Genomic DNA, 17,290 nt, shown 5'->3' with positions numbered 1-17,290 from the left:
TCACGATTATGACAAAAAGTCATCATTATGAGATAAAAACATGAAATTACAAGATACTAAATCATAATTATGAGATAAAAACTCAAAATTATGAGACAAAAACTGACTTTTTATAATTATAATATACCAAAGACTTTTTCCCCCCTCAATTTTTACTTTTGAATCAACTTTTTAATCTCATAATTATGACTTTTTTCTTATGTGTCAGAAATAGGCTTCCAAATATAGAGATAGAAACATGATTCAATTTATATATTTGTAAGGCTGATTAATTTTGATTTCTGTCCAACATCATTTGAGAAAAGAGTGTGAGTGGGGTTGTTTGGCATATGAAATAATAATTAGAATTCATAGATGATCTGAACATTGATTTGTAAATAAACACACACAAAACAAGGCTGCAACCACCAGAAATATTGAGACGGGCACAATTTCTTCAGCACTTCATAGGGCCAGAGTTATGTTTGCTAGGGGCCATAATGAGCTTTGGCCAGAAAACAAAGCTTCTCAGTCAGCCATGCATATCAGTGTCTATTTCCACTGTGAAATATTAATTTATTTGTAGAGTGCTTTTCACAACGCATCCTCTTGCAAAGCTGATTTGTAAGAGAAAATGTCTTCCAAACCACCCAGCGAGTTAGCCAAAGGCATCAGTGGCGGTCAAGAAACTCCCTAAGATGTTTGAGAAGCCAAGACTCATTTAAACGATGACCAAAACAATGATGCAATGCCTTGTAAAATTTAATTCCAAAGACATTAGTGTTTCTGAATAGCTGGAGAGAAAAAAGGTCACAGAATCAAATTACATTCATAATTAAAATAAAGCAAGTGTCTTCTGTAGTGTCTTCCAAAGTTGCTCACCAAGAAGTGACGGATCACAATCAATAGCAACTTTATACCACAATATCTAGTGATGGGCGATTTCAAAACACTGCTTCATGAAGCTTTACGAATCTGAAGTAACGAAGCCTCGTTTACTGAAATCATGTGACTTTGGTGCTCCGAACCACTGATTCAAAACAAAAGATTCGCAAAGCTTCGAAGCTTCATGAAGCAGTGTTTTGAAATCGCCCATCACTAGATATTGTTGAATAAAGTCGCTATTTTGTTATTTTTGGCGCACCAAAAGTATTCTCGTCTCTTCATAACATTAAGGTTGAGCCACTGTAGTCACATGAACTGTTTTAAATGTGTCTTTAGTAGCTTTCTGGGCATTGAAAAAGGAGTGTTATTGCTGGCGATGCAGGCCTCACTGAGTCATCGGATTTCATCAAAAATATCTTAATTTGTGTTCTGAAGAAGAACGAAGGTCTTACGGGTGTGGAATGACATGAGGGTGAGTAATTAATGACAGAAAATTTCATTTTTGGGTGAACTAACCCTTTAAATACATTTAATCAGCTAAAGTGACTGTTCTTTACATAAGACAATTTTACATAAATGTTATGTAGTTTATTCAGCATTAAAATGTTCATGTAAATATTGTGGCTCTGTTTGAGCATCCCTTTAAATAGTCTTGAAATAAGACTTTCCTTACACCATTTAAGATTTTTTATGGCTTTAAATCTGTGAAGTAAAAAAAACAATGTAAGGTTCCCTGTTATCATGGCTAAAAGTGATGATGCATATGGAGCATGAAATAATTATGAAAAAAGTTGTAATTAAGAGATACTAAATCATAAGATAAGTTGAAATTGACATGTGGAAATTTATTTCTCAATTTTTACTTCTCTTATGTTAGTGTATGTCAATTATGATTTACAATTTACGATTTAAAAAAATTACAATTAAGATGAATTTGTTTAACTTTGTTTTTGGAAAAGAAACAACACTCAAAAATATACAAGTATATCCCTGTTGGATAGTGCTTTTTTATTTTGGTCTAGTTGTGGCCTTAATACGTTTCATGATTTATATATTGATGGCACGTTTGCTTCTTTTCAACAGCTTGGGGACAAATTTTTACTTCTGAAGCAGCATTTTTCCAGATACTTACAAGTTCGTAGTTTCGCTCGGGTTACATTCCCAGATTTTCCTTTCCTGCCTAATGATACTCCTTTGAATTTTTTTTACTCCGATTTGTACAATAAAAGGTCTAATCTTACAAATATCTCACTTATTCAGTGGAAAGTTGTGCACCATGTTTATTATACAAAAGCTAGATTGGCAAAGATGTATAAAGGTGTTTCTCCAGCATGTGACATGCTGTCAAACTCCAGCAAACCTTATTCATTTGTTTTGGCTTTGCCCTTCACTTTATAATTATTGGACCAATATTTTTTTAAACTTTTGTTATTTATTACAGGGGACAGAATTGAACTGAATGCTCTCACTGCTTTGTTCGGAGTTTGCCCCGCAGTACCTTCCTTGTCAACTCTTAAAAAGGATGCAATAGCCTTTGTCTCTCTGGCTAGGAGACTAATATTGATGAATTGGAAGTCCAAAATGCCCCCTTCACATTCTCATTGGCTATCAGATGTTCTTCATTTTATTAAGTTAGAAAAGATAAAATTTTTCCCTCAAGAAATGTTCAAAAGTTTTGGAAGTTGTGGATCATAACAGAAAGATCATAACAATTTTGTATCTTTTATTATTATTATTATTCATGTTGTAAGACAATACATTTTTTTCAGGAAAAAAAACAGTATAAAAGTATGGGATATGTTTCCTAACACGGCCTGACTGGGGACATCATACTACGATTGTTCTAACCATGGGGCATTGGTGGGCAATAGGGAAACAAGGCTGATGTATAATGTCAAAATAGACCACCAGACTCACATAATCTGATCTAGAAAATAACAGACTTCAAAAACTAACAGATTTTTTTTGTTAATAAGTGCCAAATACTCAAGGCTTCATTTTTTTTTTGAAATATCAGAGGTGTTTGAACTAAGAAAGAGCACCAGGACAATTGCACGTTGCTTTAAAGGATCCCTCGTAAGAGCAGTTTTAATTTCCATCCTTATGAACATTACAGAAATGACCAAAGATACGTCGCTGTCATGGAGAACGATCTCGGTGAGTGTAGTTGGGCCCTTGAAACCAGATATTTAAACCTGCCACTTGACTGAGAATCAAATAGTTTATTTAAAAAAACCAAACTAACAAAAATAAGTCAGTGTAACCCCGTGTGTGAGCAGATGTCAGCGTGGGAGTCTTGCTACAGGCCGATGGTGTAAGAGCGCCCGGCGGGGTTGTGAATGGCGGAGCATGTAGGCTCGGTCACAGCCCATTCATACCAGACCTTCTTCCCATTGTTACACCTCCAGAACCTCACGCTCACGCTATCACCGCAGGACAGCGGGATCGGCTGCTGCACGGGGAGAGAGAGAGAAAGAAAAAGGCGTTAAGATTACATTCCCAACGTGACTGTACACTTCAGCACATTAAATGTGGAGTTGATAAACTTCCACGCTTTGACAGTGCTTTACTGGCTCCTTTCAAACTGAAAGTGCTAACTGTATTTATGTAGAGCAACAATTCTTTTTTTCAGATCCTCAGAGAGTTCTTTGCCATGAGGTGCCATGTTGAACTTCCAGTGACCAGTATGAGAGAGTGAGAGCGATAACACCAAATTTAACACACCTGTTCCCTATTCACACCTGAGACCTTGTAACATTAATGAGTCACATGACACCGGGAAGAGAAAATGGCTAATTGGGCCCAATTTAGTGGTCAACAATGAAATGTTTTGCAACAAGATTTAGAATAAATGTGAATGATGTCTAAGTTTTTTTTTTTACCTAATTGGAATCGAAACTAGGAATCGATAAGCAGAATCGGAATTAAAGGGTTAGTTCACCCAAAAATGAAAATTCTGTCATTAATTACTCACCCTCGTGCCGTTCCACACCCGTAAGACCTTCGTTGATCTTCGGAACACAAATTAAGATATTTTTGTTTAAATCCGATGGCTCCGTGAGGCCTACATAGGGAGCAATGACATTTCCTCTCTCAAGATCCATAAAGGTACTAAAACATATTTAAATCAGTTCATGTGAGTACAGTGGTTCAATATTATTATAAAGCGACGAGAATATTTTTGGTGCGCCAAAAAAAACAAAATAACGACTTATTTAGTGATGGCCGATTTCAAAACACTGCTTCAGGAAGATTCGGAGCGTTATGAATCAGCGTGTCGAATCATGATTCGGATCGCGTGTCAAACCGCCAAACTGCTGAAATCACGTGACTTTGGCGCTCCGAACTGCAGATTCGACACGCTGATTCATTACGCTCCGAAGCTTTCTGAAGCAGTGTTTTGAAATCGGCCATCACTAAATAATTCGTTATTTTGTGTTTTTTGGCGCACCAAAAATATTCTCATCGCTTTATGATATTAATATTGAACCACTGTAATCACATGAACTGACTTAAATATGTTTTTAGTACATTAATGGATCTTGAGAGAGGAAATGTCATTGCTCCCTATGTAGGCCTCAGGGAGCCATCGGATTTAAACAAAAATATCTTAATTTGCATTCCGAAGATTAACGAAGGTCTTACGGGTGTGGAACGGCATGAGCATGAGTAATAAATGACAGAATTTTCATTTTTGGGTGAACTAACCCTTTAAAAATCGTTAAAATTCAAACAATACCCAACCCTATCCATGACACTTTCTTAAATGGTATCCTAAGAAAATGCATACATTGTGTGATGGTTTAGATAGCAATCGAGCACTGAGATGAAACACAGCAGCATTAATATAGCATCAGTGCAACTGTACAGTTCGATAAAAGTCAGTTATAAAGATAAGCTGACTGCTAAGATGAAGCACACTGCTACTTAATGAGAAGGCATTCCCAGAATGCACTGGGATGATCTAAGTGAAAAACGCCAACGTATAGGTGGATAAATTTTAAGGTAGCATGGCATGCATACTTCACTGAGAAACTATCCCAAAACATAGCAATGAAAATAAACTACCATTCAAAAGCGTAGGTTTGGTAAGATTTTTGAAATAAGTCTCTTTTGTTCACCTGGGCTCCATTTATTTAATTAAAAAATACTTTAAAAACAGTAATGTTGTCAAGAACTCTTTTCCATCTTAATGTATTTTAAAATGTAATTTATTCCTGTGATCAAAGCTGAATTTATCATTACTCCAGTCTTCAGTGTCACATGATCCTTCAGAAATCATTCTAATATGCTGATTTGCTGCTCAAGAAACATTTATTATTATTGTCAATGTTGAAAACAGCTGTGTGCTGCGTAATATTTTTTGGAGGATTCTTTGATGAAAGAATTGCATCAACATTGTGAATGATCAATTTAATGCCTCCTTGCTGAATAAAAGTTAATTTCTTTCTACAAAAATCTTACTGACCCCAAAGTTTTGAACGGTAATGTGTGCTTGCATTTCATTCAGTAAAAAAAGTGTAGGAAAAAAAAAAGGTTTCTTGCACTTACTTTCAAAGGGAAAAGGATGGGGAACCAGGAGAACATCCCAGGAGAGTGAGTTTCAGGTTTTATACCTGCAAGGATGAAGAAGTTGTTGAAAGTGCCACACACAATAACAGGCACACAAACAGCACTTTTGTTCAGTAAACCTGACTTACTACAGATCATTTAAACACTTTATAGCTACAGTTTGATGCATTCTGTGTAGATTAATAACCATTTGGATGTAAATGTGATTGCCCTCCTCATGTAAACTAGATTTTAATGGCGATCAAGTTAATAAGGCAATGATTCTTGATTGCCCTCTCTCAATAAACCATGCCAATTTGTGGCCATTATTACGGAAAATACTCAATGCGGTAACTCAGAAGCTACCTTTTGTTTAAATATGAATAGTCTGGTCATGCAGTAAGTGTGAATAAAGCAAGCCTTACTTTGTGATTGGGCCTTTAAACTGACCCTGTGTGTGCACAAACATGAGACTTACTGAGCGTGACTTCTTTGTAGAGTGTGGCCTCGAAGTATCCAGCAAAGCCGTGAAGCACTGAATTACAGCCCACAGAGAATCGTAGACATTGATACCGGTTATTATTCATATCTGTGCGGGGTACAGACCAAGAGTTAATGGCTTTGTAGAAAGTGTTACAAAAGAAACTAGAGGTTAGTCCTCTATGTGTCTGTCTCTGCAGGATCTCGTACCTGTGGTGGGGTGGACGAAGGTGAAGCAGGGCTTGGGGTCTGCAAGTTGGTGGAAGTTGTGTAGTCTGACAACATACGGTGTCTCAAAATGGCACTCTGGGTCTTTGTCTCGCTCCCGACAGCCTCGGACTTCATTATATAGTTTAGATGAGGACAACGGAGCCAGGAAAGATGTGTAGGAGCAGGGAATGCTTACGCCATCATCTAAGAGAAAAATGAGCTGATCAAGAGATGTAAAACAGGGCGAATTAAAACAAAAGACTTAATTTATGATATCCCAAACCTTTGAGGAAGTGCTGCGCTCCATCAAGGCACTCGGGTGAAAGCTCATTGTCTCCGAATGACCCTAAAAGCTCGCTCACAATGATATCTGCTTTCTCTGGAGCCGTCCATTCCCTCATGTCACATGACACAACAGTCACTTGATCACCCCACTCCTCAAATTTCCAGTTCTCCAGCCTGAGAAAGAGAAGGGAACACCAAAGCACTGCTGAATAACACTTGAAAGTTGAATGTATTCAAGAAATAGAAGTAATCTGAAAGTAAATTGTTAAATATATATATTATTTGAGATCATGTGACACTGAAGACTGAAGTAATGGCTGCTGAAAATTCAGCTTTTCAATTCAAAAACAACAACTAAAAAATATTAAAATAAAAAAGCAGTTCTTTTAAAAATTGTAATACTTCACAATATTACTGTTTTTATTGTTTTTTGATAAAATATATACAGCCTTGGTGTAACTTTTCAAAAACATTAACAGTACAGTATTTTACTGTCAAGAGAAGGTGAGAAAAGAAGAAAAGTCACACTTCAGTGTTAACTTCCTTACGTGACTACTGCATTAGGGTTCTTCTCAACGGCATATACGCGCAACTTCCTCTTAGCCTGTCTTGCCGCACGAAGCGAGGCATTTACCAGTGGACCACGACCTGCACCTAGTACCATCAAAACCCTGAAAAAAAAAAAAAAAAAATTCAGTGTTGACATAATCTGCTAAGCAATCAGCATATCTCTGCATTATAGAACTGACAATGGGACACCTGGGAATGTGTGAAGTCACTTACTGCACATTGGTTTCCATCTGTTCTTCAGGAACTCTGTCTAGCAGACATCTATATACAGCCTGGTGGAAAAGATAATTCACAATTAATGGATACAACAGCGGTAGTAACAACAGTTCATGCTAGATTTTTGTTTTCAATAAGTGGTGCCTTTCTGTCGCCACAACAAAGTGTGCCGTTCACAGCCGTTCACAAGTTTGCGGTCAGTAAGATTTAGTTTTAAAAAAAAGAAAGAAAAAGTTTTGCTCACCAAGGCTGCAAAAATACAGTTAAAACAATTATATTGTGAAAAAATTACTATAATTTAAAATAACCTTTTTCTATTTTAATACATTTTAAACTGTAATTTATTCCTGTGATCAAAGCTGAATTTTCAGCATCATTACTCCAGTCTTCGGTGTCACATGATCCTTCAGAAATCATTCTAATATGCGGATTTGCTGCTCAAGAAACATTTCCGATTATTATCAATGCTAAAAACAGTAGTGCTGCTTCATATTTATGAGGAAACTGATATATTTTTTTCCGGATTCTTTGATTAATTTCTCTGTAATAAAATTATTTTGTAACAATGTAAAAGTCTTAGCAGAAGAATCTAATGTGTCCTTGCTGAATAAAGATTCTTAAAATAAATAAATTAAATTAATTAAAAATCTTACCAATATCCAAACTTTTGGAAGTAGTGTTATTTGTGTTTTCTCTATGTATAGGGCCCTATAAAATCCATTTTATTTTTTTCCACAAATTACGTTTTAATTTTCCTGGATTCAGTTTTTTTTCCTTTTTAAATTTTTTTACTCCATTTTAATGGTTAAATTAAATTTTAGTAATCAAAAAGCATGTCTAATTGATTGAAATCATGAAACTTATACAATTTAAGAACAGTTTAACAAAAAGTACATTTTTAGGGCCCTATGAAATACACTTTATTTCTTTCTCAAATTCTGTTTTATTTTTATCAAATTCTGCGTTTTCTGTTTCAAGTTTTCTGGATTCCATTTTAATGGTTTAATTCAATTTTAATAATCAAAAAGTATGCCTAATTAATCTGCTGCACATAGAGCTTTACTGTTAAATTTAAAACATGGAAGAAAAATTGTGATTCTCCTTAAAAAATAAAGTTAATAATAATTTAGAATTATTATTAGTGTTAATATTATTAAATTGAGATGCAGCTAAATTTGACTGTACAACAGTAATACATTTCTGTCACAATTTTTTTGTTAAACCAAACTTTTATTTTGACGTGCTGCAGTGAAGACCTTTGAGTGTCTGTGTGTTTGAGATATGACGATAGTTTTTATCAAATGAAATGGTAAAATGCTCATAAAGTGATTCTCAGAGCGGCTCTGGAGATGAAGCTCATGCATTCATGTCCTCATATAGTGAGGCAGCGCAGCGGCAGAGGCTGAAAACACCACGAGTGTCACGCGTGTGTGAGGTAAATTAAACCGCGCGTCTGCCCCATTCATTCACACAGAGACACGCAGAACATGTATTCATTTTTAAATAGTGTTTTTGTGGTTTAATATTCACAGACACTATATCGCGATTCGATTTAAGTGTACTGACCTGGTTTATATTTATTCATCAAAAAAAATTGACAAATTCCATGACATTCCACGTTATACAGTAAATTCTGTTTTTATGACTGAACTGCGTGATTCCGTTTCGTTTTCTGCATTGCGGAAATTATAGGGCCCTATATGTAAACTACTGATGACAAGATTCTGCTTTCCATTAGCAAGTCCTTTTAACTCACCTGCTGGTACTGAGAATATTTGATAGGATCCTTTTCAAAAACTTCATACGTCTGTGATTCCAAATTATCCATTAAAGGCTGATAAAACAATTAGGCATCACATTAGTACAATCGAAACCAAAATAATCAATATTCTGCGCACTAAGCAAAGCTTTATTCTTTGAGAGACACACCTGCAGTGGTGACTGTAGGTAATCTTCATAGCCTTTGGCAAAGAGCTCGTAGGCATTAGGTGCTGGACGGTTTTGGTTGAGGTACTCTAGATACTGCAGATAGGAGCGCAGGTCTTTCTCACTGTGGCGGTTCGCCCCTGTGAAAATAAACTGAGCCTCCAGCTGAGGAGACCTCAGATTGTTAGATAACCAGCACTGAACATATTGACCGTGACATAATATTGGTAACACTTACCTTGAAGAGGCGGAAGAGAACTCGCTGGTGGGCTTTTGAAAGGACCGGAAATCCTTTTTTATTGGTTAGAAATATGCTGGTGGGGAGAATGGCGGCTTTGATCGGTTCTCCAAGCCACTTGTCGATCACCGTGTCAGATGGCAGGTCTGCTCCGATCTCAATTGCTTAAAAAAAAAAAACTATAAGTGTTAGTATTCGCTGCTTAATTTTTAATAGGCAATTATAAGCACTGGACATTTGAGGGTTTTTTTTTGCTCTTACCGAGGCAAATCCTCTTGTTATAGTCACAGAGTGTTCTGAATGAGTGCCACCTGTAGAGGAAAAAGGAAATTAAATGAACAGAGGCCGACGATTGCTTTGTTCTTCATGATTTAATCTCAAATATGGACTAGGAGAGAACAAAAAACCATCACAGTCATCCTTGATGGGATGATTCATCTGATAACTTATTTAATTGAACAAATGGCTTTGTTTTAGCCATCTCACCATGCCCAGGTCTTCTCATCATTGCTGCCATCGTCTATTTGTTTAGACGGCTCGTTCTCAATGAGATCTTCCAGCATGTCCTCGGGAGCCAACAGTGGAACTCGTATCCAAAACTATGCAATTAAAAACAAATCACCATTGAACTAATTTATTCCTAATCAACTAAGAAAGCAGCATTACAACCAATAAAAGAGCAACCAACTGAGAAAAATCCAATGGATTTGTTTCTGCTTGCACACTGATGCATTACACACGGCTTAGCATTATAATTGAGTTGATACGGTGTCCCTATTGGAACAAAGAGGTTGTGTCTTTGTATTTTGTACAAGTGTTTCTAATAACTTACTTTCTAATAAATAAGCATAATAGGAAAATGTCTGTCCTTAACGCAAATGAGGTGTAGAATTAATGGGATTTAGACTGTCATTACAAATCAAAAATAACTAGTGAGGTCAACTGATTAAAAGTGTATGATTAAGCAGAAATAAATCACATTTATATCACATGATCCTTTAAATATGGACAAACCCAGTGGTTGGGTTAAATGTTTGACCTGCTGGGCAGTTTTATTTAACTCAACTATTGTTTAAAAATGACTATATGGCTGTCTGAAAATGAACACAAAATAGGTTGGAAATTAAAATTCAGACAGAACTACTAGAGGCAACAATAATCAAAAGGTGAACATTTATTAATAAGCAATTTAATAAATGTTTATTATTTAATTATTTATTAAATTTTTTAATAAATGTTAATTTATTAAACATTAATAAATGTTAATTTCCAGCATTCTTTGGGTTCATTTTAAGCAAGAAAACAGTAATTTTTAAACAATAGTTGAGTTAATAAAACTACCCAGCAGGTTGGGTCAAACATTTAACCCAACCACTGGGTTAAAACAACCCAATCGCTGGGTTTGTCCATTTTTAACCCAACATTTTGAGTGTAATATGCTAATTTGGTCCACAAGAAACATTTCTTATCATTATCAATGTTGGAAATATTTGTGCTGCTTTAATATTTTTTGTGGAAACCATGATACATTTTATCAGGATTCTTTGATGAATAGAAAGTTCAAAAGAACAGAATTTATTTTAATCAGAAACTTCTAACAATGTATAAGTCTTTACTGTCACTTTTGATCAATTCAATGCATCCTTGCTGAAAAAAGTATTTCCTTTCAAAAAAAAAAAAATCTTGCTGACCCCTTACTTTTGAACTGTAGTGTATCTGTGTTTAATAATGCGTTTGCCAGGGCTGCACAATATATCTTTTAGCACCGTTATCGCAATATGTGCATCCGCGATAGTCACATTGCAGGATGTGTGATGTCAAGCATAGGGATCGTAGTTGATACTTACGGGCCAGCTGCCCAGTTCAGAACGCATGTGATTTGTGGATTATTTGCAAAGTTCAACCATCATAGAGTGAAAGTTTATCATTTGCATGTGTTTAGGTCTGTCAGTTTAAACATCAAGCACAAGAAGACACGTGAGCTTGAATGGACATGTGCACGCAAAATTACGTCAAAATGCCCGTCTCGGCGAGTATCCCCGTAAACACAGTCGGTTATGCGTGTAAACAATTGAGAAATAAAACGGATGTGTATCATTATATTGGATCCGTGCATTCGTCTTAAAGTGACAGCAGCCTAATATACCCGCAGCTGTTTGTGTCACCAATCTTAACAACAACAAAACAAAGATAATCACTTTTGTAGCTTTAACAAAGATAAACTGCATGAATTATATTTCATCTATACAGTGAAGACTATGCAGTGTTATTTTAAATTTGAATATTCAATTTCTGTACCTGAATACTGTTAGAAGAGCCAGGATATTTTTAAATATATCTCCGATTGTGTTCGTCTGAAGTCGTATGCACATAGGATGCGTTGAGGGTGAGTAAATCATGAGATAAATTTCATTTTTGGGTAAACTATCCCTTTAAGTTCCTAACATTTTATTTTTTTATACAATTAAGCACATTAATGTGCTAATCTGATAGCTCTATATGTATTGCAAAAGGATCTGATCACTTGACCTTTATGGATATTATTTATGGATATTATAAGTATTATTTTAAATAACAGATTGATAGCAAGCAAAAATGATAAACAGTCTACTCACACCACTAATTAAATTTCCATCAGTGGAGAAAAAAAAAAAAAAAAAAGAAGCAGCTGGAATGAAGATTACATGTAAATCACAGGCCCAGGGTGTATACATAAACGAATGTGTTCTGAGCATATTTGTTTTCATTCAGTGCTACAGACTGCCATTACCATGCAAGAGTGATGTCCTGTGTGGATGTGGTTGAGCAGGATTCGAGCCAGGTTGGCACAGTGCGGACCCCTTAGGGGGATCATGAAAGCTGGCAGCCCCAGATAAGCACAGAAATTGAGCTCCTGTACCAGCGCCTGCAGCAAGGGCACAAAAGACATTAGAAGGAGAGATCACATCAAAATAATCAACAAATCTGCTCAGCTTCCTCTCTGTTGGGCAGATCTCCAATAAATGGTCCTCGTTTTCATCTGACTCTTGATTACATCTACAGCGTGTTTGAAGGAGCCCAACCGGGTCAAGATATTGTACGCGTTAATGCGTAATTTGTGACAAAAGCAAATTAATAATATCTGCCTAATGAATTCAGATTAGATGGGGAATGTTTAAAGAATTTGAAAGGAAAAAGCAATATACAAGGACCTTAAACATACAGATAATTACAAAAACAAACATACTGCTTCTGAATTCCTGCGCTCTGTGGTCAACTCTGAGTCCGTCTCAATCCAGGAGGACAGCTTTCCCACGATAAGTGTGTTCCAATCTAATGAAGAAAGAATGGACATCCTATTATTACAAAGATATAATCCTGATGTCTAAGCGTATGTAACTCTGTAAATGTAATTACACAGAGTATCCTGGATAAATGTAGTGCAAGTCAATTATTCAAGCTTTAATTTCTTAAAAAGGAACTTAATGAGAAACTGACATTAAAGGGGTCTTATCACACAATCTTTAATCATATTATTTAGTCCCCTGAGGTTCGCTTAAAAGCTAGTTAAGGTCTTTGTGGCAAAAATAGTCATGATTTAGGTTTCATTACTGTTTTCCAACCTCTCTTTGACCCTTAAAATTGAATGGATGACTTTTAAGTCTCTCTTTGAATGTGAAATGTGACTTCACCGCATTTTATTCTTAACATTAATTCATCTGGTGTCAGGATTAATATTATCTATACAGCTTCCTCCAAATTATCTTACCGTCACGGGGCAAGTTTCTGAATGCAGAATAGTCATTATTGATGTGTAAACATGGGCGGCCACATGTTAGTGCTTTCTTCTGTCTGACATCAAAAAGATGCAGATGTTTTTTCAGCTTAGGGTGCGTTCACATTTGTAGTTTGGTTCGTTTGGTTCATTTGGTCCGGACCAAAAAAGAAAAAGAAAAAAATTTAGTCCTGGACCGATTAGCGTTCAGATTGGCAATTTTATCACCGAACCAAAAGATACCGAACCTAAAGGCATAGGGATACATTCACAACCTGATTGGTCAGATTTTATGACGTATTGCCTATTTTGAGACGGAACTTACCGAACATCCAAAACAATGCTGTGTGCTGAGATAAATGCGCTCGTTGTGTGTGCGTAGCCTGCATATGATAGTATTTTGGCCAGCTGGGAACTCGTGAAGAGCTTATAATGTGTAAAGGAGTCAAAACAGTGGCGGGAATCCATCCGTCACACACACAAACGATCTGCTGTGTGTCTCGGTCTCGGTCCACTTGTTTGGTGCGCACCAGGGTTCGGATGGCAGCGTTCACACGTTCAAATGAACCGCACTAACAGAGCAATCACACCAGGGTTCGTTTTAATCGAACCAAACATGACAAGTGTGAACACACCCTTAGATTCAACAAATGGACTTTTTGGGACTGGGGAGGAAGTTTTTAAGTTCTGAAAGTTACTAGTTTTGCAAAATTCCAGGAATTTATGGAAATTAAAGGGAACAAACTGGAAATTTGCAAAATTGCAGGTTAGCCTATAACAGTGAACTTAAATGTAGTTGAAATCTTGCAGCATAATCTTGGTTAAAACAACCAGATTTAATGCAAATTCAGTTGAATTTCTACCCTGCACATTCCTCAATCACATGCACACAGCACACTACTTCACAGACATCGAGTGGCGACCCAACATAGTACCAAAAAAAAAAAGAAGCGAACAAAATGTGTTAAAATCAAACATTTCACTGTATTCATTTATTATTATTTATTTTATTTTAAAGAGGTTATATGTAAGAATTTCATGTATTATTAGCTTTTTTTATTGCCAATGTGTAAACAGCTTGCTATGAAACTTAAAAAATGAGACCTTCTCCGACTTCCTAGGTTGTCTATGAAAGCGGACATGATGTTGGTGAATCATGCTCAGTCACTGTTTTGGCCGAGGTTCGCTCGTGTCATTATGGATTGTGTGCAAGCACAAGCAATAAGTTTCTGGCTGCAGTTCATTTAACAGGCCACCGGTGTCACTAAAAACAAGAGTTTATGGTTTCTATTTGTAGCCCCTTTAGAATAAAATGTATATACACTACTGTTCAAAAGTTTGGGGGCTTCTGTTTATGCAGTTTTTCTTTGACTATCTAATGAATCGACGCCTCCAGGGCCACGGTTGCCACCTTGTGGATAAACTAATTACTGCAAAAAAATGAAATGCGCATGTGTGAAAACTACATGATTATGCTGGGTACAGTTAAAAAGTTTTATTTTTAAAATTTGTATTAGTTTATATTAGGAGTGTAACGGTACACGTATTCGTACCTAATTATTTTGGTTCGGTACCAATGTGTACCGATAAATACAGAGTTGTATAGCCTATTCACCAATTTTAGCCACCATTAACTGCAATAATCTCTGTGTTTTGTTACTTTCGATAAGAAACAAAGTCTTATCCCTCAAATTCTGTCCATTTTATCACGAAATTCAAACAATAAATGCCGTTTTGGTGCTCTTTGATGTGGCGTGACAGGATCACTGTACAGGCGCCTCATTCCAAACGGCAGGGCGGAGCGCGAGTGAACGCGATCATCTCTTCCTCTTTAATGTTACAGAATAAACATAAATTAACATCTGAAGGTATGTTGAAAGATACAGTACAACTTACTGAAACACATCTAATGTAATCGCTCAATCAGTGTTTCAACTGCGAAAAGACATCAATGAAACAGCTTGTAAACACTGCTATGTAGCATTTAGCCTACCTCAGATATGCCATTCAGTGTCCACAGCTTGTTAGTTCGCTACATATATGCACTATAATAGCCTATATATTCATTATATTTTACTTAACCTGCTTTGACTATTTAATGTATATGTTTAATGTATGTTTAAATAAATCTGTCATGAAAACATGACGGACACTGTGTAAATGAATATATTTTAACATCGAATTAGAGTAGAAACAGATTTTAAAGTTCATGCAAAAACTGCCTTATATGCAATTTACATGTTTGCATACAATTTTTATGTGAGTGTTGATTATTATATCTAAAAATAAATAGCAACTTAATTTAATAATTTGGGCTCTGTTTATAGTAATGTGCAAGAAAGGGCTTCCTCCTGTATATAATGTACAGCATTAGCAGAGATAGATTTTTTGTATCCTTAAGAAAATTAATTATAATTGAATTTATTTAAAGAGAGAGACACAATTTGTTCAATAAACCACTGTTTAATAACAAAGAAAAGGAAAAAAAAACAATTTTATGTTTAGTTTTCTCCTCCTGCTGTACCGAATCCGTACCGAACTGTGACTTCAATACTGAGGTACGTACTGAACCATCATTTTTGTGTACCGTTACACCTCTAGTTTGCATGCATGTCTGCTTATGACCAAACAAAATGTTTATGTTTGTATATGATAAAGTTTGTATAAATTACCCCAAATTCCCAATTAATCTCCTTTAATTCCTGTAAATTCTCATTAAGTGAGAATATTCCCCCCAGCTTAACTTCCCATGGAAAGTTTCAGGAAAGTTTCCAGCCCTTCGTAAACCCTAAAAGTTACAATATGTTTTCACTGATATATATAATTGATATGTGTGTACATGGATGTCTAACTTTCATAGATCAAACCATGACCACTTTAAGAGCTTGAAAACCTCAAAAACGTGCGACTGACAATGTGCTAAATATTCACACATGCAATAGAGTTTCTTTATATCTCACCTCTGCCACATAACAGCAGGTCAGAGCGAGTTTGGGCTCCGGGTCGTGACTTAGCAGGGTCCAGTTCATACTCCCGTCGGAACCGCGGGTGGAACAACGGCATGCACAGGAAATCAAAGCTATAGGACAGAATGACACGCATTTAGACAAACAGGGCAAACAAGAAAACAGATATTAGCTGCATTTCAAGTTTAAAGTAAATGCCAAAATCTTCAATGGGGAGGGGTCTTCAAATTTTGTTTTGGACTTAATGGATCCCTGTTTTTTATGAATCAATAAAGTACATCTTTTGCAATTCAGAAACACCAAGCTTGTTTGGTATTACAAAACAAAACGTTTATAAATACAGTTATAGTAAATCATTTGTGCTATTCAGCTGTCAAGTGATCATGAGTCATTACAACCTCTCTTCATCAGGCTCACAATCCTTAGATTATAATGCATACTTCTCTAATCACCTTTTTAAATAACAAATGAACTGTAGAAGCAGTCAGTAATACTTCTGCCACAATTTTTGAGCTGGAAAACTAACATGTCACATCAACACGAATGAATAAGTTCATTCAAAAACATCTATTAAATAATTAGGCGAACCCATTACATCTTTAAGACATATTCTGGAGATGTTCGTAAAGGTTTCAAAAGAAATCCGTACGTTTTTGGCCAAAACTGATGTGCAGACTCATGTGTGCAATACAAGCTGATCTGAGATGCCGCTAAGCTAGCAAATGCTCATGTGCATCACGTGCAGCGACCTAGCCGAGACAACTTCAACTGAACACACTTCACTTCATTTAGGTTCAATGCTGAAATATGTTTTCTTCGTTACTGCACCGATAGCTCCCCTTGCTTACCCTAATTTGGCGACCGCGGCGAGGGTGTCTGCCACTTCGGGAACACAACTCAAATCTCTCCCGCAGGAGACCCTGCTACCTGCACTGCCGGACGCCATCGTTAGGAGACTGGATGGGAGGGAAAATGATACTGACACAGGACTATGGAGAAACTGAAGCCATGTTGGCTCAATACAAGTGTGTCTGCACTTGAGCAACCATGCGGCGATGGAGCCAAAATGGCGATTGTTTGAATCGCAGTTTCGAGTCAATCTCATACGACTCTCGCGAGACTTCAGAACGAGGTCAGGCAGAGGTAGACAGACGTGATGCAGCAGACTAGAAAGAGGCGATTTGCTCTTTGAGGCGAGCTTGATTTTGCTTCAGTAATTTTGAGAGAACG

At 36.4% G+C, this 17,290-nt stretch overlaps 1 protein-coding gene across 1 annotated transcript; it reads right to left on the bottom strand.

Moving 5' to 3' along the window:
• Positions 1-2,572: 2,572 nt before the first annotated feature.
• Positions 2,573-17,167, bottom strand: prmt5 (protein arginine methyltransferase 5). The gene is made up of 16 exons (XM_051868092.1): positions 16,909-17,167; positions 16,055-16,173; positions 12,567-12,652; positions 12,111-12,245; positions 9,827-9,939; positions 9,602-9,651; positions 9,341-9,504; positions 9,106-9,267; positions 8,933-9,010; positions 7,174-7,232; positions 6,939-7,061; positions 6,389-6,564; positions 6,106-6,309; positions 5,894-6,004; positions 5,416-5,480; positions 2,573-3,316 (listed from the first exon to the last, which is right to left on the bottom strand). Exons 1-16 carry the CDS (start codon positions 17,163-17,165, stop codon positions 3,164-3,166), a joined length of 2,055 nt encoding a protein of 684 aa, XP_051724052.1. The 5' UTR covers positions 17,166-17,167; the 3' UTR covers positions 2,573-3,163.
• Between the last annotated feature and the right edge of the window lie 123 nt (positions 17,168-17,290).

Source organism: Ctenopharyngodon idella, chromosome 2 (assembly GCF_019924925.1).
Source record: "Ctenopharyngodon idella isolate HZGC_01 chromosome 2, HZGC01, whole genome shotgun sequence".
Taxonomy (NCBI): Eukaryota; Metazoa; Chordata; class Actinopteri; order Cypriniformes; family Xenocyprididae; genus Ctenopharyngodon; species Ctenopharyngodon idella.
Note: the sequence above shows the minus strand (reverse complement) of the source record. Positions and strands in the feature narration are given on the sequence as shown.

Bases quoted from the DNA above. Each gene is read 5' to 3' on its own strand.
- prmt5 (XM_051868092.1), bottom strand. From the start codon at position 17,165: ATGAGATTGACTCGAAACTGCGATTCAAACAATCGCCATTTTGGCTCC. The intron at 12,653-16,054 runs GTGAGATATAAA...TTTCTTCATTAG, and splicing joins CCTGCTGTTATGTGGCAGAG to ATTGGAACACACTTATCGTG. The intron at 3,317-5,415 runs GTAAGTGCAAGA...CTCCCCGTGCAG, and splicing joins CCATCCTTTTCCCTTTGAAA to CAGCCGATCCCGCTGTCCTG.